The 23,086-nt window shown below is 35.0% G+C and overlaps 2 protein-coding genes across 3 annotated transcripts; both read right to left on the reverse strand.

Annotated features, from left to right (window-relative positions):
• Positions 1–13,599: 13,599 nt before the first annotated feature.
• Positions 13,600–18,062, reverse strand: LOC105165801 (smr (Small MutS Related) domain-containing protein). 2 transcript variants are annotated; one of them, XM_088882050.1, is made up of 5 exons: positions 17,719–18,062; positions 16,691–17,425; positions 15,403–15,812; positions 13,958–14,027; positions 13,600–13,871 (listed from the first exon to the last, which is right to left on the reverse strand). In XM_088882050.1, exons 1-5 carry the CDS (start codon positions 17,781–17,783, stop codon positions 13,808–13,810), a joined length of 1,344 nt encoding a protein of 447 aa, XP_088738176.1. In that variant the 5' UTR covers positions 17,784–18,062; the 3' UTR covers positions 13,600–13,807. The 2 variants fall into 2 exon arrangements, with proteins under 2 accessions (XP_088738176.1, XP_011083240.2); XM_011084938.3 differs by having other exon boundaries at positions 16,691–17,583.
• Positions 18,063–21,186: 3,124 nt separating this feature from the next.
• CXE18 (carboxyesterase 18) lies at positions 21,187–23,081 on the reverse strand. Its single transcript, XM_011084936.3, has 2 exons — positions 22,333–23,081; positions 21,187–21,736 (listed from the first exon to the last, which is right to left on the reverse strand). The coding sequence occupies exons 1-2, from the start codon at positions 22,954–22,956 to the stop codon at positions 21,305–21,307; spliced, it is 1,056 nt and encodes a 351-aa protein (XP_011083238.1). The 5' UTR covers positions 22,957–23,081; the 3' UTR covers positions 21,187–21,304.
• Positions 23,082–23,086: the final 5 nt, after the last annotated feature.

The following is a 23,086-nucleotide window of genomic DNA, read 5'->3' on the forward strand; positions in this document are numbered from 1 at the left end:
ATATTTTCCAAAAAATATTTTCACAAATATTTTCCAAAGAATAACAACAAATAACAAAAAATAATATTTTAAAACTAACCTTTAAAAATGAGGAGGGATGACGGGGAATGGTGGGGGAAGGCGGATGGATGAAGGTGTGTGTGAGAGAGAGAGCCAAAAATATGCTGAGTGTCACTTATATATAAGTATTTTAGAATGCTCTTTGAACGGTCAAGTAATAATAAAACCGTTTCAGGATTGTTCCTACACTTGTGAAACATCACCGTTTTATGCTCAAAATGATGACATATTTTTGTTCAGAATGGTAATATTTTGGATCTTATATTGGAATTGTTGTTTATAAGCTATTTAGTTCCCAATTCGCTCCTAAAGCTGTTCAGTTTTCCCTTGTTCAAGTGGTTACCACCAGAATATGCACTGATCTTTTAGGAAAAATCCAGACACAACCCCTGTGATAATAGGACTTTTGAAAAAAATCCCTACGAAAATTAAAGTTCAAGTACTCCCTTTGTGATATAAAATAAAGTTAAAAAAATCCCTTCATATAGAAATTGGACCACACGCACTTTGATTGCGAAATGGCTATGAAAATACCTTTTTTTTTTTTTACATTTTGCCCTTCTCTCACATCTAATATATATAATATTATATATATTTATTAATAATAAAATATTACTTTATATAACAATTATCTAATTATTTATATAATGAAATATTATTTTAATTAAATTAATTGAATGTTAATTTATATATTAAAAAAAATACAGCAGTGGCGGCTGAAGAGGAGAGCGCGGTCGCGCCCTCCTCACCCCTGGTCGATGCCGATCGCCCAGACGGGCGGTGAGGGGTGGGAAGGGGAGTGGGAGGACGTCGGGGTTGGGGATCGCGAGGGGAAAAAGATGGGCGGGGGAGTGGGGGTGGGGGCAAAGCAGGTGGGGGTGGGGGTTGTAATTATATAGATTATAAATGTATTTTAATAATTATAAATTATATATATTATAAATTAAAATTATTATATATTAATAGGTCTAATTTGATTGGCTTACTAGAAAGGCTATTTTCATCATGATTTCTATAAAAAACTAAGCCACCTTGCCCAGGGGACGGTGTGATTATTTATTCATAACATAAGGGTGATTTCTGATATTAAAAATTTTATAGGGGGATTTTTGATATTTTGACATATCACAGAGGGTCACAATAAATTTAACCCTAGATTTTTTAGATGGCCTTTCAAGCCCAAGCATAGGCGCATGCATCTGTTCCAACGCCAACAATAATTCTTACAGTTAACCGTAATTATGAAAGAATCAGAAATATGGGAGCTACAGAATTTAAGGGCACCTTAGACCCAGAAATTGCTGAGAGATGGTGGAAAAAAATCAAATATGTGACGAACTTAGTGAATTGCACTCAGGAGAATCGACTTAACTATATTGTTTCTTTGTTGGTGGGGAATGCATTGATTTGGTGGAAGTCAGTACAGAGGGAAAATGAGCCAAGAGAGATAACTTAGGTTGAGTTTCATATAGAGTTTGATAATGAATACTGACCCAATATGTGCCGAGACTAGAAGAGAATGGAGTTTTTAAACTTAGTGCAAGGGGATGATCAAACAGCGGCAGAATATGAACTTCGTTTTGTTGCATTAGCCAAGTATGCACCAGAAGCGGTAGCGACACAGGAGGATCGTTACCATTTTGAGCAGGGGCTACGACCAGAAATAAAAATGGGTCATGCAGTTAGAATAATGAATTTCAAAACTCTTGTTGAGTCGGCGGTACGAATGGAAGAGGAAGTAACCAAAGACAAGAAGAAAGTCGAAGTGAGAAGAAAGTCAATGTATGCAATAGGGAAGTCACGTAGGTTGATCACGAGGGGAATCACTTTTCATTTTCAGCAGAAAGTGGAAAATTTTTCAATGATGGTCTTTCTTTTTGAGGAAGTAGTGGGCCAAGGTTTAGTGGACTAATAGGCTTCGATACAGGTATGATTGAGCACAATTTGTCTACTATGCCTTCTATTGGATTAGGTAGGACAGTTGGACAGGATTATAGTAGTGGGGTAGCCTTCATACTGAGTTCTTCTACTTGTGGGAGGTGACATTTAGGACAATGCTGGGGACTAGGTGCTATACCCAGGATTTGTTATAACTGAGGAGGTACAGGACACATGTCTAGGAATTATCCTAGTCAGACTACCACTTTAGGTGGAAGTGCGTCCAATAGGACCCAAAACTAAAGCAATATCGGGAGTAGTGGTCAGGGAGTTGAGAGAGGCAGAAGTAGAGGCAGAGGTAAAGAAATTGGTAAAAGAGATGGTGGCCACACTATCGGTGGGAGTACAAGGGGGCCCGAAGCGCAAACAACTCAGGGACAGACCCAAGAAAGAATATATAACATGACTAGAGAGAAAGCTCCAGCATCAAATGACGTGGTATCAAGTATAATCTTGTTATTTGACATTGAGGTTTATGTTTTGATTGACCCTAGCTCTATAGATCCATACATTTCATCAGAACTTGCATCTAAAATACCGGGTGAGAATAGTCCTTTGTGATATAATTTGATGGTTTATTTGCCTATAGGAGGGAGTGTGGTAGTGAATAATGTTAGGAAGGGAAGTGTAGTGAGAATCAGAGATGTAAGTTTACCTGTGGATCTCATAGTGATGGGTTTGAAGGAGTTTGATGTAATCTTGGAGATGGATTGGCTAGCACTACATAAAGGAATGGTTTACTTTTTTAAAAAAGAAATAATGATTAAGTCTTCCAGTAAACCAAAAGAGTATTTCTGGAGATCGTCAAGTAGTGTCAGTTTGTGTAGTATGAGATTGTGTGTTGATTATCGCCAATTGAATAGGGTGACAGTGAAGAATAAATATCCATTTTCAAAGATTGATGACCTGCTAGACCAGTTAAAGGGGGCTATAATATTTTCAAAAGTCGACTTGAGGTCTAGATATTGGTAGTTGAGGATAGTAGAGAAAGACATACCAAAATTAACTTTTCGTACTCGTTATAGTCAATATGAGTACTTGGCAATGCCAATTGGCTTAACAAATGAATCAACGGCCTTCATGGTGTTGATAAATCATATTCCAAGAGTATCTTATCAGTTTATTATTATTTTTATAGGTGACATAGCATGAACAACATCTGAGGATAATGTTACATATTTTGGAAGAGAAAGAGTTGTATGCCAAATTAAGCAAATGTGAGTTCTGGGTAAATGAAGTAGTTTTCCTTAGACATGTGATATCTAATGATGGGGTTATGCCTAACCCTTCAAAGGTGAAAGCCATTATGGAATGGAGAGTACCGAAGAATTCGACTGAAGTCTAAAGCCTCTTGGCGTTAACGCGATATTATCGGTGATTTGTTGAGGGCTTTTCCATAATTCTCGGTCTTTTGACAAAGGGAGTAGCATTGTAGTGGACTGAATAGTGACAACAAAACTTTGATGAGTTGAAGAAAAGATTGACTTCTATTTCGATTTTGATTTTACCGTTTGGTAGCGCGCTGGATATGTAGTATATGCGGATGCCTCTAAATAGGGCCTGGATGTGTATTGATGCAAAATGAAAAGGTAATTTTCTTATGCATCTCGCCAGTTAAGGACTCTCGAGTTAAATTATCCCACGCATGATCTGGAGTTGGCAGCAATTGTGCATGCATTGAAAATTTGTAGACACTATCCCTATGTTTGGTTTCATTTTTTCGCATTTCCTAAGACAAGGTAAAACACACTCAATGTTTGTTTTTATGTTTTTACACTTTATCTGTGTGTTTTTTTATTTTTAAACTTTCTATATATAATATATATACACACTTATATATAATATAAAAGAGAGATTTGACAATAAACAGTAATTTTTGTCTCCTAAAAATACAATATTAAACATACAATATTTATATATACATATTTATATGTAAAAATATATATAAAAGAGATATGATTTGACAATGAATAGTGAATTTTGTCTCCCAAATTCCAATATCAAACCTAAACCACTTATCTTAAAATATTTTAAATTACCTCAAAACACAAATTCAAACATACTATCTATATTCAACACACACTTACTTGTCTCTATTTTTCTCTCTCTATCTCCAAAACACAAAACAGAACACTCAAAACACAAATCAAAACATTATGTATTTGTTTGGAGAAAATTTTCAGATTTTCATTGACCACAAGAGTTTTAAATATATTTTGATGCAAAAAGAATTGAATTTGAGACAAAGGAGATGGATAGAACTGTTGAAGGATTATGACTGCACTGTTGATTATCCATGGAATGCAAATATGGTAACAAATGCCTTGAGTAGAAGAGTTCGAGTATATTAGCCAATTTGGGAGTCACAATCTGAAATTGCTATTGGAAATGAGATCTATAAATAAGAAATTGGAGGTTGATCAAGTAGCAGGTTTGTAAGCAGCCTTCTAGCGTAAGACAAACATTGTGGATCAAATTAAAGCCGCAGACTCGAGATTCTTTCTTATTATGGATGTTGGAGAGAATGAAATATTGTAAGAAACCAATTTTTTTTATAAGAGCTGATGGAGTGATAGTGAATGGGGAGCGAGTTTGTGTGTTACGCGAGAAGATTTTACGAGAAGCTCATAATGCACTATATTCAATGCATCCTGATACAATAAAGATGTATCGGAATTTAAAACCGTACTACTAGTGGTAGACAATGAAGAAGGATGTGAAGAATTTTTGGCTAAATGTGTGATATGTCAGCAGGTAAAAGCTGAATATCAAGCGCCAGCAGGTAAAAGCTGAATATCAAGCGCCAGCAGGTAAAAGCTGATGGGTTACGCGAGAAGATTTTACGAGAAGCTCATAATGCACTATATTCAATGCATCCTGGTACAATAAAGATGTGTCGAAATTTAAAATCATACTACTGGTGGCAGACAATGAAGAAGGATGTGAAGAATTTTTGGCTAAATGTGTGATATGTCAGCAGGTAAAAGCTGAATATCAAGCGCCAACAGGTAAAATTCAACATTTAGCAATACCAGAATGGAAGTGGAAAAACATCACTATGGATTTTGTTGTAGGGTTGCCATGTACCCTCATGAAGCATGACGCTATTTGGGTAATTGTAGATAGATTGACGAAGTCAACTTATTTTTTGCCGGTACTACTAGGTGATTCTCTGGATAAGTTAGTTGAATTGTACATTTCTGAAATCATAAGACTATATGGTGTGCCTGTACTTATTGTGTCTGATAGAGATCCTCGATTTACTTCATGTTTTTGGAGAAGCTTACAAAGGGCATTAGACACAAAATTGCACTTTAGTACTGCATTTCATCCTCAGATTTATTTAAATATATACTTTAATTAATTAAAAATTATTTTAGATTTTTAATTTAAATTATAAAATTTTAAAAACTTATTTAATTTTTTTCTTATTTTAAAGTATATATTTAAAAAAAAATATGCTTTAAGAGATGAAAATGCAAAAACATCACTCAAAGTAAATAAAAAAGTACACATATGAAATATATAAATACTATGAGGGTATTTTAGTAAAGAAATATTCAAAATTAAGGTAAAAAAAATAGTTAAAAAACATCCCCAAACGCACAAGGAGCGCGTGTAATGGACCTTCCGTTAATTACTAACACAATGAGTATTTGTTGCTGTTTTTAGCTTATTTAAAAAATACAGGGAGGTTTTTAGCCTATTTCGAACACACATGGGGTTTTTAGCTTTTTCAACAAATATAGTGGGTAAAATGCATTTTAACCAATTTTATATATAATTGAGAGACTAATTGATAATTATTAAAAAACTTAAATTTAGTCACAAATAAATTATAGGTTGAAATTCCAGTATATTTAAACTTGGACGGAATAATTGGAGCTTCTTATAATATTTGGGAGCATGTTATATTAATTAAGAAATTAGATAGAATATAATAAAAATTATTAAAAATTTTAAATAAAAAAAATTAATTAAAGAGAAAGTGGGGGGTGGGATGGCAGCACGTGGCCAATCCCCCTGACCGCCTCACTTACCCACTCTAACACACACACGCACATATATATATAGTAGTATCATACAAAATCACACACAGCTCACATATTTACACACCAACGAAAAATTTTAGATTTTAATTTATATTAATTTATATAATTATATTATTTGATTAGTTTATTTACTAAATATATTTTATATTGATCGGTACACTGTTTAATTAAAAAAATTTATGAGTTTGACCTATTAATCAACTACTCAATTATACATATTGGTGTTTAATTAAATTATATAGTAGCGAGAAATTGATAGAAAATATGTAGAAATATTCGTAAACAATTATGTAAGAAATATTATAAAATTATATTTGAGAAATATTATGGTTATTAAAAAGAAAATGAGATTGTCGCGATAATTCAATTTAGGGATATTATCAAGAACTATAGTTATAAAGAAATAAGGGGTTTGATTAAATGAATTCTTATGAGTTAGTTGATAAATTAAATATATACCTTAGAAGTTTAGGAAGTCTAGTTATTTAGATGAAAACAGAACAGATGTTTGAATTTCAATATAAATAAATATTAAAAGACTGGCGGAAATATACAAATATTATTTAATATTTTATTTAGCATTTATGATATTCTCAATATAATGATTATACATATAATATTTTATTATAAGACGTGATATTAAAGTAGAGGGTTGATCAACTCTTTGTGTTAACTGAATCATTTCGAGATTTAAGGTAAGTATAGCTAGTTGGATATATATATATATATGGATATTATATGTTTGTTGTTGTTTATATATTTGATCATCCATGTTGACCATTTCTCTTGGTTACATTGATATCTGTGAAATGATTATTATGTGTTTATTTGTGATTGTGTTGTACAAATATCATATTAATGATTATATGATCATATAAATGATTGTCAAATGAAATTGAATGAGAAAGTTATTGATGAGGAGAAAATTGTCAAATAAAATTGAAAGATGATGATATTGTGAACTCAAGTAAAAAGATAGCTTACCTAACTGGGGAACATACTATAATGCCTTATGATGATATGATTAGTAACGAGTTGTGTGCTGTCATTGATCAATGGAGATAATGTGGCATATCACACGAGTTGTATGTTGTGTGATATGGTTGATGATGGGATATCATACAAGCTGTGGGCTGTGTGGTATCATTGAGGATGGTGTATAATACGAGCTGTGTGCTGTGTGAAAGAATCGGTATGGTTCGGGAACACGGTGGAAGCGTGAAATAAAAAAAAATAAAACTGTTAAAAGGGGTGTTTCCCTTGAAATTCTCAGGCGTTTGTTGTTTTTCAATAGCATAATAACAAATATATAAGCATATTAGACATGTGGCTAAAGGATGAAACAAAAGCATAAAAATACAACATGTACCTTTAAAATTTGTTTCTATAGATGGGCAGCAATGTGCTTTGTTTTCATTTGCGTTCATCTTTCGTTCATTTTAGGATCCAAATTAGAACCTCTCTAATTTGTCACACCACACTAAGGAATAGGTATAGTTCTTTTTCAATTACTAAATAGAACAAAGAACAAGAAAAAGCAACTTCAAACTAACATGCTATTGTTTAGTGCTTTTGGATTGTTTTATGTTCTAACTTGAAACCAATTCAATATATAGTAAAAGGAGAATATTTTTAGAGAGAAAAAGAGAGCAATCTCTTGGCTCATTGGTTGGTTATCCCAAATATATGTATAGTTTTGTATATTACATACAATTGAATTTAAAATTCAATAACTACCAAGTTTACCTCCAAGGCAACCTCTACACACACATGCATATAACTTTAACCATGATGAATAACCACTTCATCATGTTAATCATGGTGAGAAGTTTCAACTCCTTCTTAACTTGCACCAACCTCCCTCAAATGGGCTTGGACTTCAAGTATACACCGGACTTGGTTTAATCAAATTAAATCAAGCACAACCAAAGCCCATTGGACAACAATTAATTAAATTAATTTTAGCCTAATTAAGTCCAAAGATTCATTTAATCTAATTAAATAAATCTATGCCCAAACACTAATTAATTGATCCAATCAATTAATTAAGTCAAACTTAATAAATTAATTCGATTAATTTAAAATTATTAAGCTCAAAAAATTAATTAATCCAATTAATTATTCTTGAGCCATTCAATTATTAATTAAATGATCCAATTATTTATATATTCTCATTGAATTAATTTAATCCAATTAAATTAATTCGTTTATTCTTGAATTAATTCCACTAATTTTTATAGTAATTTGTGTTTGACTCTTAGGTTCACCCTCAGCTAGACTTGAGCATTGTATCCAACATAAATAATTAGTTAAATCAAATTTAATTAATTATTTTATTAACCATTAAGGGGAAACGCCTGTCACCATGGGTGACCGTCTAGCAACGGCCCATGGCACTAGAGGCTAGGTGAATGTTGGCATGAATATTTAGGCTCTCGAGTTCCATACAAGTACTGTCCTTCCATCTACCATCTCTCAGCCTTAGTCTAGGGCATGGAATTAGGCGTCGGTTCCCATCTTGGACCAGGCAGCTATGTCGAATACTTGAAATGTGTTTACTCTATTGATCGACAAAGAAAACCATTTTCAAAATTCGGCCAATCACTATAGCTATATACTTAAAGAGTCTAAATCATCTCAAAGCGCAAAATGAGATATATCCATCATATACTGATAGGGGACAGATTCTATATTGAAATCCACCGTCCTCACTACATACTTTGACTATACTGGACAAAACTTATAACGAGCACATCGACGACACAGTCATCTCTCGCCAGATCCAAGATATAGCCATCATATGCATGCGAGTGCGACTGCCATATTACTCAAGTCCAAGGACTAATCATGTACTATCGGAGTCAGGAATTCAAGTCATAGTGACCAAGCCTCCAAGATTTTCATACAACGATTTTCGCGAGTCAAATCAATCAATTAACAACCTTGTCAACTAATCATCACCGATGAAAAACTGCATTTATCTATTGAATGCAATACTTAGTGCAAGTCTCTATAGGACTCTCGATGCCCAGTCGCGAGGCTCTCAACTTAAAACTTTTCAGACCAACCTTCAGAAGTTGGTTTCATAACTGTCATCCAATGCACAGCCCAACTACATGGGTTATTCAATTGGTCTGTGGACATTTGTTGTAATGTTAAAATACTCAACGTAAATAGTAAGCACAACAAACACATGGTGCCACAGATGAATTCTTACTACATTCATTAAGATAATATCACATTCATAAAGATTGTTAAATGGTTCCCAAAATCACCAATCTAATTGGCTTCTGGTTATCTATTCTAACAGTGTGATATTGAGAAAAAAAAAAACAGAGAGAGATATTGTAATTGAGGTGATGATAGCCGTCAATACCATTGAGTAATGCACTTCAGTTTGGTTAAGATGGGTTATAAGAAAATAAATGATAACGTAAAATATTATATCATTGGCTAATATATGATTGTAGCCATGTATTTTGTCTTATGCTGCTGTTATTATATGACGAATATTGATTGGTAGGTATGACTGTTTTATGCTTGACTTGCTGCATATGTATATATATATATATACTTGTTAGCTATACGTATTGAGTAGACAGCTCATTTCTTGCCACGTACTTTTTCAGGAAATAGGTCACACTAACTAGCCATATTGGATTTTGAGTCGTGCCATCACTCTTAATAGGTCGGTCAGCCATAAGATCTAAAACCGACTAATACCTTCCTCTTTATGAGCAGTGGGAGTTTGCTCCTCTTGCAAAGTGAGCACAGTGATGGCCTCAAAATGTACCCTTGCACCCTAGCCTCGCCATGGCAAGTTCATTTATAATACTCCGGTATAAATTTTTTCATATGCAAGTCAAATTTACCTTGTTCATGGTTTTGAAAACTTCATTTTTGCACTTCCGACACAGAAACTTAATTTTCTCGCGGTCCATATATGCATGTTGAGACTTGGCCTATTCTATAAATGTAGTAACACCATCCTCAAACTCCGACGTAAGATCCGCCCTCCTCAGCAGATTCTTCTCATACATCTATCTTCTCAACTATCTTAACATGATAAGTTCTACACACATATATTATTATAATATTAATTTAATTTGCAAAAGTAGAACAAATATAACTAAATAACAAGTATTGCATGTTTAATTGACAAAAGGGGTTCAAGTTGTTACCTTATTAAAATAACTTCAAAGATCAACAAAAATTCGAGAGAGATTGACAAAGGAGAGTATAAAAATGTTAGATGGATAGTGAGAGGTCAAGAAAAATTCGAGAGAGATTGAGGAAATAGAGAGAATATAAGAAGAATTGAAAGAAGATAGTGATTAAATGCAAATAAAGGAACATATATATAGAAAATTTTGAAATGGTGATTTGAACTGTCTTTGGAACGCAACAATAGTCATTATAAAATAGCCGTTGATGCACAACCAAGAACGGTGGTAGGAACACATTGAGGAACGATAGTAGCCCTCAAAATATAGTTGTAGTATCGTTGTTGCAACGGTTGACCATCTTATTAATACATGAAAATTATTACAAGTTGTAATCGTCTTTGCCACGATACTTGTAACACTTTCAATTTCTCACAAATCTCATATTTAGGAATGATTGTTATAATACCCGTTGTCCTAAGTACTAAAAGTCTTTCAAATTGTACATCTATTTTAAATGAATTTACCAACTATCAGTTTTTTATCACGTTTTAGATCACGTTTAGGAACGGTAATTTTTTGTCCGTTCCTACTGTTCACAACGTGTTTCAATATGAGTTACTGTTAGAAATGGTGACTAAAAAGCCAATTGGATTGGCGGTTTTGGAAATCATTTAGCAATCTTTATGAATGTGATATTATCTTGATGAATGTAGTAAGCATTCACCTGTGGCACCGTGTGTTTGTTGTACTTACTATTTACGTTGAACGGTGTTTTAACGTCACAACAAATGCCTACAGACCAATTGAGTAACCCATGTAGTTGGGTTGCGCATTGAATGGCAGCTACGGAACCAACTTCTGAGGGTTCGTCTGAAACGTTCCAAGTCAAGGACCTCGAGATTGGGCATCGAGAGTCCTATAGAGACTTGCACTAAGTATTGCATTCATTGAATGAATGCCGTGTTTCATCGGTGATAGACATGGGATGTCTATGCAATTTTAGTGGATTAGTTGACAAGGTTGTTAGCTGATTGAATTGACTCGCGAAAATTGTCATATGGAAGCTTTGGAGGCTTGGTCGATATGACTTGAATTCCCGGCTCCGATAGTACAGGATTAATCCTTGGACTTGAGGAATCATCACAGTTGCATGCATATGATGATTATATCTTGGATCTGGCGAGAGATGACTGTATCTTCAATATGATCATTATATGTCTTTTCCAATGTAGTCGGATTATGTATTGAGGATGGTGGATTTCAAGATAGAATCCGTCCCATATTAGTATATGATGGATATATCTCCTATGCGCTTTGAGGTGGTTTTAGACTCTCTAAGTCTATGGCCATAGCGATTGGTCAAATAGAAAATAGTCTCCTTTGTCGATCAATAGAGTAAAGGCATCTCAAGTATTTAGCATTTTGCGTGGTCCAGGATGGGAACTGATGTCCAATTTCATACCTTAGGCTAAGGCCGAAAGATGATCGACGGAAGGACCATACCTGTATGGAACTCGAGAGCCTAAATGTTCACGCCAACATTCACCTAGTCTCTTAGTGCCATAGACCGTTGCTAGACGGCCACCCATGGTGACTAGCATTTTCGATTAATGGTTAATTATAAATAATTAATTAAATTAGATTTAATTAATTATTTATGTTGGACATAATGCCTAAGTCTAGCTGAGGGTGAACCTAAAGAGTCACACACAAATCACTATGGAATTGGTGGAATTAATTTGGAATTAATTCGAGAAGAAACGTAATTGGATTAAATTAATTCAAGGAGAATATATATATATAAACGCTTGGATCATTTATTTAGCAATCCATTTGGTAGATGGCTCAAGAATTAATTATTAGATTAATTAATTTTTTAGTTTAACACCTTTAAATCAATTGGATTAATTTATTGAGTTTGGCTTAATTAATTGATTGGATCAATTAATTAGTATTTGTGCTTAGATTTATTTAATTGGACTAATGAATCAATGGACTTTGGTTGGGCTTAATTTAATTTGATTAAATCGATTCCAATGTATATTTGAAGTCCAAACCCATTTGAGGGTGGTTGGAGCAAGTTATGAAGAAGTTGAAACTCCTCACCATGATGAAGATAATGAAGTGGTTATTTTCATCATGGTTGAAAGTTATGTGCATGTGTGTGTATAGGTTGTCTTTGAGGCAAACTTGGTGGTTACTAAATTTTGAATTCAATGGTATGTAATATACAAAAACTACACACATATCATGCATAACCATAACCTTAGTCACGAAATTTTGCTCCCTTTTTCTCTCAAAAAATGTTCTCCTTTTATTTTATATTGAATTGAGTTCAATTTAGAACATATAACATTCCAAAAGCACTAATCAATAGTGTTTGTTTGGAATTGTTTTTCTTTTAGTTCTTTGTTCTATCTAGCAATAGAACAAGAACTATATCTCTTCCTTAGTGTGGTGTGGACAAATTAGAGGGATTCTAATTTTGATCCTAAAGTAAACAGGAGAATTTAAAGGGAACAATGCACGTTGGTACTCAACTATGGAAGCAGAGGGTAAAGTTTCAATTTTGTTTCTATGTTTTGTTTCATGCTCTAGCCACTTGTCTAGCATTGTTATTTATTTAATATTATACTTTTGACAAACACCGAACGCTCGGGAATTTCAAAGGGGACACCCCTTTGAATCGATTTTAAATAATTTTTTATTTCACGCTTCCGCCGCATTCTCGCGCCATATCGATTCTTTCAGTTGCAATACTTTACCATTATAAGTTTGAAACATAATTAAGTACACAACTTTTAGCACTAATATTGAAACAACAATAATAACAGTCATGACGTCCCAAAAATAAATAATATAAAAAATAAAAATCCTAACATCAACAATCTCCCTCCGTTTCTCAAGAGTTCCAGTGCCCGTTCCAATGAGGAATGGTGTTTGAAACTATCAAACGAGGAATGGTGTTTGAAACTGTCATTAAATCCGACCCAAATTTTGCTAATTTTGCTTTTTCTTTTGTAGTGATGAAGTTATCAAATCCTTCTTATTCTCATTAGAAAAAAGTAACTGAGGCCTAATTGTAATATAATCCACATGTGTCTCTCCCATCAATCGACACTAATAGAAGTAATGAAAATTCTTCTCCTATTTCTTTGATGAGAAATGTTAAACGAGAAAACTCGATTGAGCGTTTTCGTAGTTGTCTGCTTTGCGACTCTTTCCATTTTACTCTCTCCATCTCTGCTCTTGCACAACTTTCTTAGGCCATGGGCATCTAATGGAAACAGTTGGAAGGGGTTTAATGAATTATTCAGTCTGCAAATACAATACAATCAAGTAAAAAAGCTACTTTATATAGATGGCTAGCAAATATCAATCACTTTTAGATGGAAAATGGACTATAAAATTAACTATTATGATCCTGAAATAGCTGTTCTAGCAGGATAATTTCAACAAAATAATCCAAAAAAAAAGGCCTCAAGGCCAAAAATTACCACCACCTCAAGTACATCAAAGTTAGTATAATTTATACACAAGAACATTGTACAGCTGTCGAACTAAATTCCTGCAATTAGCAACTCTTGTAGTTCACTGTTGTCGGAACTTGGGCCTTATCATGATCACCCCAGGCCTAGTCTCATCAAAATGGTACCTGCAGACGACATATCAAAATTCTCAATATAGAGAGATCTGTAGCACTCCGCTGCACGAATATTGAAGAAAAAAGAGAAGCTTCACCCATTCTCAGAGAGAAAGTTGCTGATAGCTGATGGAAGTGCAGCTGCTCCCCGGCTGTGATTACCCTTACCTGTTGAAAATGCAAAAAATATAAATGTTCGTACAAAGTCACATTCATTATTCTAAGTGCAAGATGTTCTTTCTCCTGAACAGAAGAAAGAGAACTAACAACCAATGAATCGATTGGAGAAGATTCCACAGGAGGAGGATCGTAGGCTTTCTTGCACGGTTATTTCAGTCTATCCACATAAATTCTACATCATTGAATTTCTCAACAAGAAGAAAACATATGGCAATAATAATCGGTATAATTGACATTAAGAAATGTCCAAACCTTGAGGGATAGATAAACATAAACGACCTAATAAGAGATTTTAGCGATTCTAAAATAACAAAATAATAAAATATTATTATCAAGCATAATACTCATATGTAAAAAATAAAAGTCAAATGGCAAATAAAGACAACTAAATATATTGATTGAAATTTATTCAAATTTTTCTTTAGTATATTTATTATTTCCTTTCTGCTACCTAAGGGTAAAATGGTCACATACATAAGATAACACAAAAAATAAATAAAAACATCAATTGGGTACCAAAATGATATTAATGGTAAAACTCAAGTACCAAAGTGACATTAATGATAAACCCCGGGTACCAATATAAATATTATACATATTTTATTACAATATAACTTGTAAACAGAATTTTACATGGGTTTTACCACTATCCATTTTGTAGTAATGAATCTGTATGTCGTCTTACTAAAGCATTTGATCCCCCTCTCGAGGTCTTACAAAGAGCATGGAAACATATAAGAACTCTCAAATGTTAACAGAAAAGAGAAATATCTTTGGTTCTGTGAAAAAAGTTATCTTGATGGAAGAAGCTTAAGAAGTTAGCAGCATCAAGGCATTTATCAATGTCACATTACAGCAAATGTATATGGAGGAAAAATATTTGTCCAAAGGACCACTTGGTTGCTAGATTTTAGTCACTGAACTAAACATGTCAGTTGGTTAAAAATGAATGCAAAATTCAAGGATAGTATATAGATGAAAATGGTGTTTATTGAAAGTATTTGAAAAGTCTAAAATAGTTCATTTCCTGATTGCTAAAATACATATATGACAGCAGTGTTAGTTATGAGAAAGATGAATATAACATTATAACTCCGTAACTTCTATAAGTTACAAACCTATATTATATTTGACAAATGTCTGCAGCTTAAGATGTGCACAATTGACAATGGTCACTAAATCAGATGCAAATATTGACAGAAAACATCTAGATATAACAGCCTAATGTCGGTTCTGGATAGAATAGCATCCATATCAGGTCCTGTGAATGGTATTAATAAATTATTTAGCAAAAATGTGCATGTCATAGTTTCTATTAAACTAGTCTCCTTCCACAGAATTCTCTTTTCCAGATACGACATACCTGTTATGACTTGCAATGATTTTGGCCTCAGCCTAGATGAGGGGTGCAGCCTCCCAAACTTTTCTATCTTATCGTAAGTTGTAGATAGCATCGTTTCAGCAAGCAACAAGCCTGATTCCTTGTGGGATCCATTCAGTGTGGCTAAGCAATTTGATGACGCTTCTGATTCAACAGTTCGTAGACGTTCACGCAATGCTTCAACTGCTTCCCCTGCATGCAGACCATGCAAATCCAATGTCCATAAATCATTTTTAGAGTTCCTGACAGTCAGAATTTCCTTGGCTGCCTTGGCATTAAGTTTCTTAGCAGCGCTCCATTCTTCTTGAGCTTTAACTGAGAAACTGTGCGCAGATATATGATCGCCTCTCATGTACGCATCATTTGCGGCCTTAGAATGACGAGATGCTGATCTGATAAAACGCAAACTTTTAAGAACTGCACGATTGGGGATTAAATGTTGACAAATTTTATCCTGCAATATCAACAATTCTTTTCATCCAATTTAAATATTTTCAATTGTGACCACAATGATATTTCAGTTATAACTTCACTAAAATTACATGGGCAACCATTTTGGCCACTCTACCACTTACATTCCATATTTAAGTTTTTGAATTAATTCTATCAAAATAACTGGACAAGTCAACAAATTTGGTATATGCATCAAAAGGCTACAGAATACAGAAATCATTAAGAGCATTCTTCAACCTATCTGTGGATCAGCCAAAGGGTATTTGCATAGTCGTCGACAAGGACAAGACATGGATTCAAATTAAATTAGGACAAACATCCCCCAATTTGTATATATATGTATGCATTATATACAGTGTTACATCAGCATTTGTATGTCTAATTCATGCAATGCATACCATAAGAAGCACTTCCTCTAGTGAGGATGGCTGTCATATGTTATGTAAATGGTCAAAAAGAAAAGAACAAACTAGACACAAATCGTCACATCTCAATAGTTTATTAAAGAAGTGGAGAGCAGAATAGTGGCTGATCTTTGAACTGCAGAATTTGACAGAAAAATACCACAAGTAAGAGAAAGGAAATGTTTAATGCATTAATTTGCTTGAGACAAGATAAAAATAAGTTGGCTAATATCAATGTAATAATGGTTCTGGCTCCTACATTCTCATTTCTAATTTTCTGCTATTTGTTTTTACTTTTTTTCGGTGGGGGGGGGGGGGGGGAGGGGGGGCAGTGGACTCTCATCAGCAATAATTTTATGATTCAAGGAGATAAAAGCATAAATGAAAAAATAAAAGTTTCACGAGAAACATACCTTATCAACCTTATTGCATCTTTTCGATGGATTAGATAAACATCATCCTCTTCCCAGTCAGGCTCAGGTTCAATCGGTAAAGACTTGGCAGCATCCAGTAACAGCGCCAGAGACGCCTCATCCCTGGATTCTTTATTACTGTTGCTGAATGGATCAATGCTAATGCAGCTCATATCTGCCTTTTCTCCTAAAGAAGCACCTTGGATGTGAAAGGATTCAAAGTCATTCCCATTTGACTTGACTTCTGTGTTCTTGGCATCTTTATTCTCAGAAATAAGCATTCCTTCCAGTAAAGGTAACGCCTCTTCAGTATTGCTGTCTACACCAGCCAAGACATCCTGAATCAAGCTTTCGTCTGCCCAAGGATGGAGATGGTTAAGCTTCCGATAAGCTTCAGCGGTGGCCTCTCTCCCGACGTTTTCAGCTGTACCAAGACAAGAGTTGCTAACTGGTCCTCGCCTTTGCAAGTTCCTATTTTTGGTTTCTATTACAGAAGGAAAATCCGTTGAAGCTGCAACTACAGATGAAAAGGGCTTCCTTAATAGTGTTTGATTTTTATTTTGGGGGGCAGTCGGTCCTGATAATGATGGATAAGCCTCATAATCATTGTCAGATTCAAGACCTTGCTGCTTCCGTCTTTGCTTAAGGTCAAAAGCCATCCAACCCAGTGTGCTTTTAGCTTTAGCCCTATTGCCAGGTACAGGGCTTTCACTAGTGGACGCGCTCATCTTAGTTCTTTCAGTAAAAGAAAAAAGCGCCCAGAATAATTTAGAAGCTAAAAGACACTGCGAAATCTAAAAGCAGAACTACAGAGAACAAAAAAAAGTTAAGACAAAGGGAACGAACAGCTTTCTGGTTTGGCTTTGGTTTCTAATAACTTGTAGGATGGCCTGCTGAAAAAGGGTAAAATATAATTGAAAAAGAATTCTAGCACCACCAGGAATGGGAATATAGTTAACTGCGAAACCTGAAGACGAATAAACTCAAAGAAAAAGTCGAAGATAGAAATTGAGAGCAAAATAGATTACCTATTAGGGAACAGTGAGAGGGGAGCGTCGTTCCCGGAGGGCAAGGGCATCGATTGAGAAGACATGATTGAAGAAGTTTAATGGCGATCGAGGAACAACAGGTGCAGCGAACGGATTGTAGAGGGTGATGATGACGGAAGATGTAGAAGAAGAAGAAGAAAGGAAATAATATCTGGAAGCCATAAACCCCAAGAATCGAAAGCTTGAATACTGAGGACGAAGGGGGAGAGTTTCTTCCTTTCCTTCTTCTCTTTCTCTGGTAGGAAAAGCTGAGGAAGGGAGGTCAGGTCAACATCAACCACTGTTCACCTCTTTCAATTTTAGAGCGGTAAATAAAATAAAATATTAGGTGAATCACACTCACACGTTCCACATTTGGTTTAATTATATCAATATTTTCTCTCTTTTATAAAATTAAAATGTTGACATAATTTATTTTAAGCATGTATTTATAAAATTTTATTGGGGTATACATCCTTGTAATATAACTACAATTATAATATCATCATGATGTTCTTCTTAGTCACGATTATTTTAGTGATATATTTGGAAATAACTTAGTAGTAATACATTTATTTCTTCCTAATTGCTTGGGATAATATTATTCAATATTTGAATTGTATGTTTACTAATAACTTAGTAAGATAAAAGTACTATTATATCTCTCACTTACTCCTATTACACGGTTAGAATTAATTGACCAAGTATATTTCAGTAATTTGCTACATTCGAGTCCATTTGATAAATCAATATTTTTTTTTTCTTTTGATTTTCTTCCATCTTCAATACCTTCCAATTTTCGTTTATGTCAATCTTTCATTTTCTTTGATTTCTTTTCTCCCTCAACAGCCCTCAATTCCTGAATATCCTTTAAAACATTTAGGAATTCTATTGGAACATAGTCTCTTTCACAGGCGTATTATATCTTAAGATGCAGATGGTAAGAATTTAGAAGATAAGTATGCGAATATTTTCAAAATTAGTTAGCCCCGATCTCTAGGACTAGATCCAATATTAATGTGGTTGAGAGGCTTAGCACACCCGTTGAGGGTCGAGATAGTAATACTTGATGGTAACAAGGTTGATATGATTAAGAACTTTCTGGCTACTTTGCGTTAACTTTAGGAAACAGTATTACTTTAGTCCGATAAGTATGCCTAATTTTAATTTTAGTTCAATAACTATGCTCATATTTATTTAGGTCCATTAACTTTCGAAACTGCTTACTTTTAGTGTTCTGACAAGTTTTTGGATAAGTTTATTCCTATGCAACTTTTAAAAAGTAGTTTTAGACCATATGCACTCACTTCGCGATTTTTTATTAATGCTCGCGTGAAATGGTATCAGGACCTATGTTTATTGAATAAATATATGATTATATTACATTTTGATATTATTTATCCACTAATGGAGGATACTCTTTGAGAGAAAATGGAACCGAGCGAAAATTCGAGTTGCAATGAAAATAGAGAATATTTTCAGATTCTAAAAATACAGAGAAGGGAATTTCTCATGCAAATTTTTGACAAAATGTTACAATGGTCCTAAGAGGATTGATTCAAAACTTCCCACGCCAGAAGAGGAACGAGAATTGCTGAGAAATTTTGAAGTTCGACAAGTACTACTAGAAAACGTGGTGAGGCGTTTACACTCTACTGAAGTCCATAGTAGAATCCCAGCTAAGAGAAGCGAAACGGGTAAATTCCTGCATAATTACAGTTCTAAAAATTATGATTAAAGTAACTGACTAGAAAGAACTCAAGATGGATACATCAAAGATCTCCCAAGATTTGAGGGAGATACAAAAGAGAGTTCAAGACTAAAAGCATAGGTTAATTCATATACGTATTAAAATAGAAACCTTAAGCCAGAAGGTGGATAAGATCCTTAAGTTCCTTCCAGATCTACATAAGGATATCACAAATCTAAAGTCAGAAAATTGCAGATCTAAAGAGAAACCAAAAGGAGAACCCTGAGACATCAAAAATCAGAGAAGAGCGAAATAAGGGACGCCCTTGGAACAATACCTTTTTAACACTAGAAGGGGAAGGCCACGGAGATTCCAAAGCCGAAGTCCAGAGAAACTCTGATTATCGCATCTATCAGATCTATAAGATAATGGAGGTAACGAGAGCAAATCTATCAGATCTACAAGAATTGGCGGAATCCTTTTCTCAACTCGGGATTATGAATTTAGTCAATATTCAAACCAATAAAATCACTCCAATACTACCACCGCCGGAAGGAAGTACATGTTCTAATGATCCTCCCTAGGATCATCCAATGAGAGAAAGTGCGGACTTCCACTATAATGTCCTCCAACGTTCATGGGAACTAGGATTCATGAAGAAATCCTAGAAAAGCGCCTGAAAATACACATTGGGCAAGAACCATGCTCTAGCCCCTACATCCAAATGGCGCTATACTTAACCAGGACATTATTGATTTTCGAAATACCGAGAAATTGATAGATGAATGGGTTGCAGCCGTCCAGATAGCAGCAACCACCCTAGAGCTCGACAAGGAAAACTTCATAAAATTTGTTGAGTTGGGCTTGGAGGGATCTGTGAAAATTAGATAGGATAATACCCCAAAAGATACCAAAGCCAGCATTCTCATCGGAGACTCGAAAGGCGCGATAGGAGATCGGCTAGGAAGGCTTATCAAAATACACTTAATCGGAGATGGATACTTCGAAGGAAGTAGAGTAGAAAAAGCTAGAGAATATGCACAAGCTCTTTTCAACCTTGAGCTAAGAAGTATTTGCGCAGTAGATGAATATATTTATTAGTTTCGCAAGTATTTCTTCTACTATTCTATTTTTTGAATTCTCTTTAGTTTTAATATATTACCTAATTGTTAATGGAATTCCACTTCTTTTTAGTGTATTCTTCTATTAATATGTTAGACTAATTTTCTTATTTCTGGTTAAGGTTAATGTTATTGCTTGATTTCTAAATGTTGTGAGATCTAATTTATGCTTACTACTCTCGTTAGTAACTATTCATGTTATTCTCTGCGCTCTTACTACAAATATCTAATTTATGAATAATGTGATCACTTGTTCATTATCAAGAAATTTTGCTATGCTAATTTAACTTTGTAAATCCGTATAATTATTTGTTTAGTTCCATAATTAGTAGCAATATAGCATGATTGATTATGTCACAGTAGTTAATTATGTTACGGGGAATGCATTATCTAAGTTAGATAAATTATCATAGGAATTTGTTAGTTATAATCAGACCTTTCTAATTCTTAATGTTGTTGATAGATAAAATCTTGTGGATGTTTCGAAGATTGTTTATTGATTAGGATATAGCCAACAGTCCTACCTTGGTTGACGAAAAAGTAAAAAAATGTGAGATAATTAGATCGTACCAATAACCATAACTGATTTATTTATTTAAACAAATATTATATTTACGTAAATGATCAACCAATGAAACTAGGTAGCTAGGTACGTGGTGGAAGAAAGAAAGAGTCCTTCACGATTAATTATGGGTAACCATACATTGTCTGTTGGTGCGTACAAACAAATTAAACTACGTACAAGCTACATATATAATAACATAAAGGTAAAGGGCTACTTGACAACCTTGGAACACTGGTTGTGGATGAAGTGTTTGATCTCGGAAATGAGTTGAGTAGATTCAGGAATCTCAGGAAAAATGTAAAAAGCATGAAACATATTAGGGTAGTGGATGAGATGGGCCTCTTTGCCGGAGGTGTTGAGCCACTCATAATACCTGGTTTGCCAGTCCTTGAGTGAGTCAAAGCCAGCCACCACCACCATTGTTGCCGGAAAATCCAATTTGGATATGTCGGCCGCCCTGGGGCCGCTGACATTGATAACCTCATGGTCACGGTCCATTCCTGACTCAGGCGGCATGAATGCCTTCCACATCCAATCAGTCCTCTTCATTGACACTATTACATCAACCTCCGCCAGTTCTATCTCCGACTTGGTACGTTCCTCTCCTCCAAAAAAGGGTTGTACGGCCATCAATCCAATTACCTTCAATCATCAATTCACACTCATAATACATACATATATATGAGATGATCAGGTAGCAGTTACATGAAATTAAGCAGCAGAATATATATATATATATATATAGGAAAGATGGTGTACTGAGGGAGTGTTGGCGACCACTTTGGTTTAAAATTTGCACTTGACAATTTATTGTTGAAAATAAAATCAAAAAGCTTACACTAAAGCTTTTGAACATTTTAAATTATGATAATATAAAATAATTATATATAACCACAAATTTAACTAACATTCCAATTTAACTTTTTTCACTTTCCATTATTATTTTCTAATACTCTCAACTCTGACTACTAATCCAGGTTAAACTGTTCTTTGAGCACATTGCCAGCCAAAAAAATAAAAAAGTGATTGCAGACAGTAGCCGCGGATGTGTTTGCAAAACGGGTTGGCCGGTGGGGGTGGGGGCACGCAAGTCATATTTATAAATCACCATCACCATAAATATTGTCCCTTTTTAGGTAATATAACCATGAATATCTAGGCAAGTGCATAATTATATATGTAACAGCGGGGCCTATGCATGGGGATGCAGGGTGTCAAATTTAATTTCAATGGCTTGCCTTGAGGTGTGTAAATTTTGACTCGCAAGCACGCTTAGTCACGTGGTGCGCCAAATTCCCTCCGGCGCTATCTCCCGCCAGGAAACAACGTGACAGATCAGCATTTTTGGGTAGGATATGACTCTGTTCGTCTAGGAACTTGAGAACGTCGAATCCGTCCTCGTACTGAGCTGGGTAGCGGTATTCGGGGGCCAGACGGTAGTTGACGGAGACGACAACCGCAGGGATCTCGCGTGCGAAACGGCGGCAAACATCGTCGTAGGCCTTGAAATCGGGGGCGAGATAGACGAAGCCACCACCGTGGAAGAAGACGACGATGGGGAGCTGCGGATCAGATTCAGATTCAGGATAACATGGGACGAAGAGTCGGAACCAGAGGTTGCGGGAAGGATCGACGGTAATGTCAAAGGTCTTGACGCCGTTGCGGGGTTTGGGGTTGGGAGGCGTCTTGAGGCTGAAGGAATCGAGCAAACTAAAAAGTCGACGGTTGATGGTGCCATCGCGGCGTCGGGCGGCGTCGTTGAAGGTATTGAGGAAGAAGAGAGTGATGCGCGTCTTCCAGGGGAGTACCAGACGCTGATGGCTATGGTGATGTCGGGTGGGTTTGGGTATTTGGGTATCCATATTGATAAGGTATGGGTATGGGTGTGGGTATGGGGCAGGGCAGTGGCAGTGGCAGAGGGAGAGCAAATGCAAGGATGTGTGGACGATACGATGAGTGAATAACGGAGGACGACTTATTTCAAAGACTCTC

The sequence above is a fragment of the Sesamum indicum genome, linkage group LG6 (assembly GCF_026168435.1).
Source record: "Sesamum indicum cultivar Baizhima isolate 11 linkage group LG6, ASM2616843v1, whole genome shotgun sequence".
NCBI lineage: Eukaryota > Viridiplantae > Streptophyta > Magnoliopsida > Lamiales > Pedaliaceae > Sesamum > Sesamum indicum.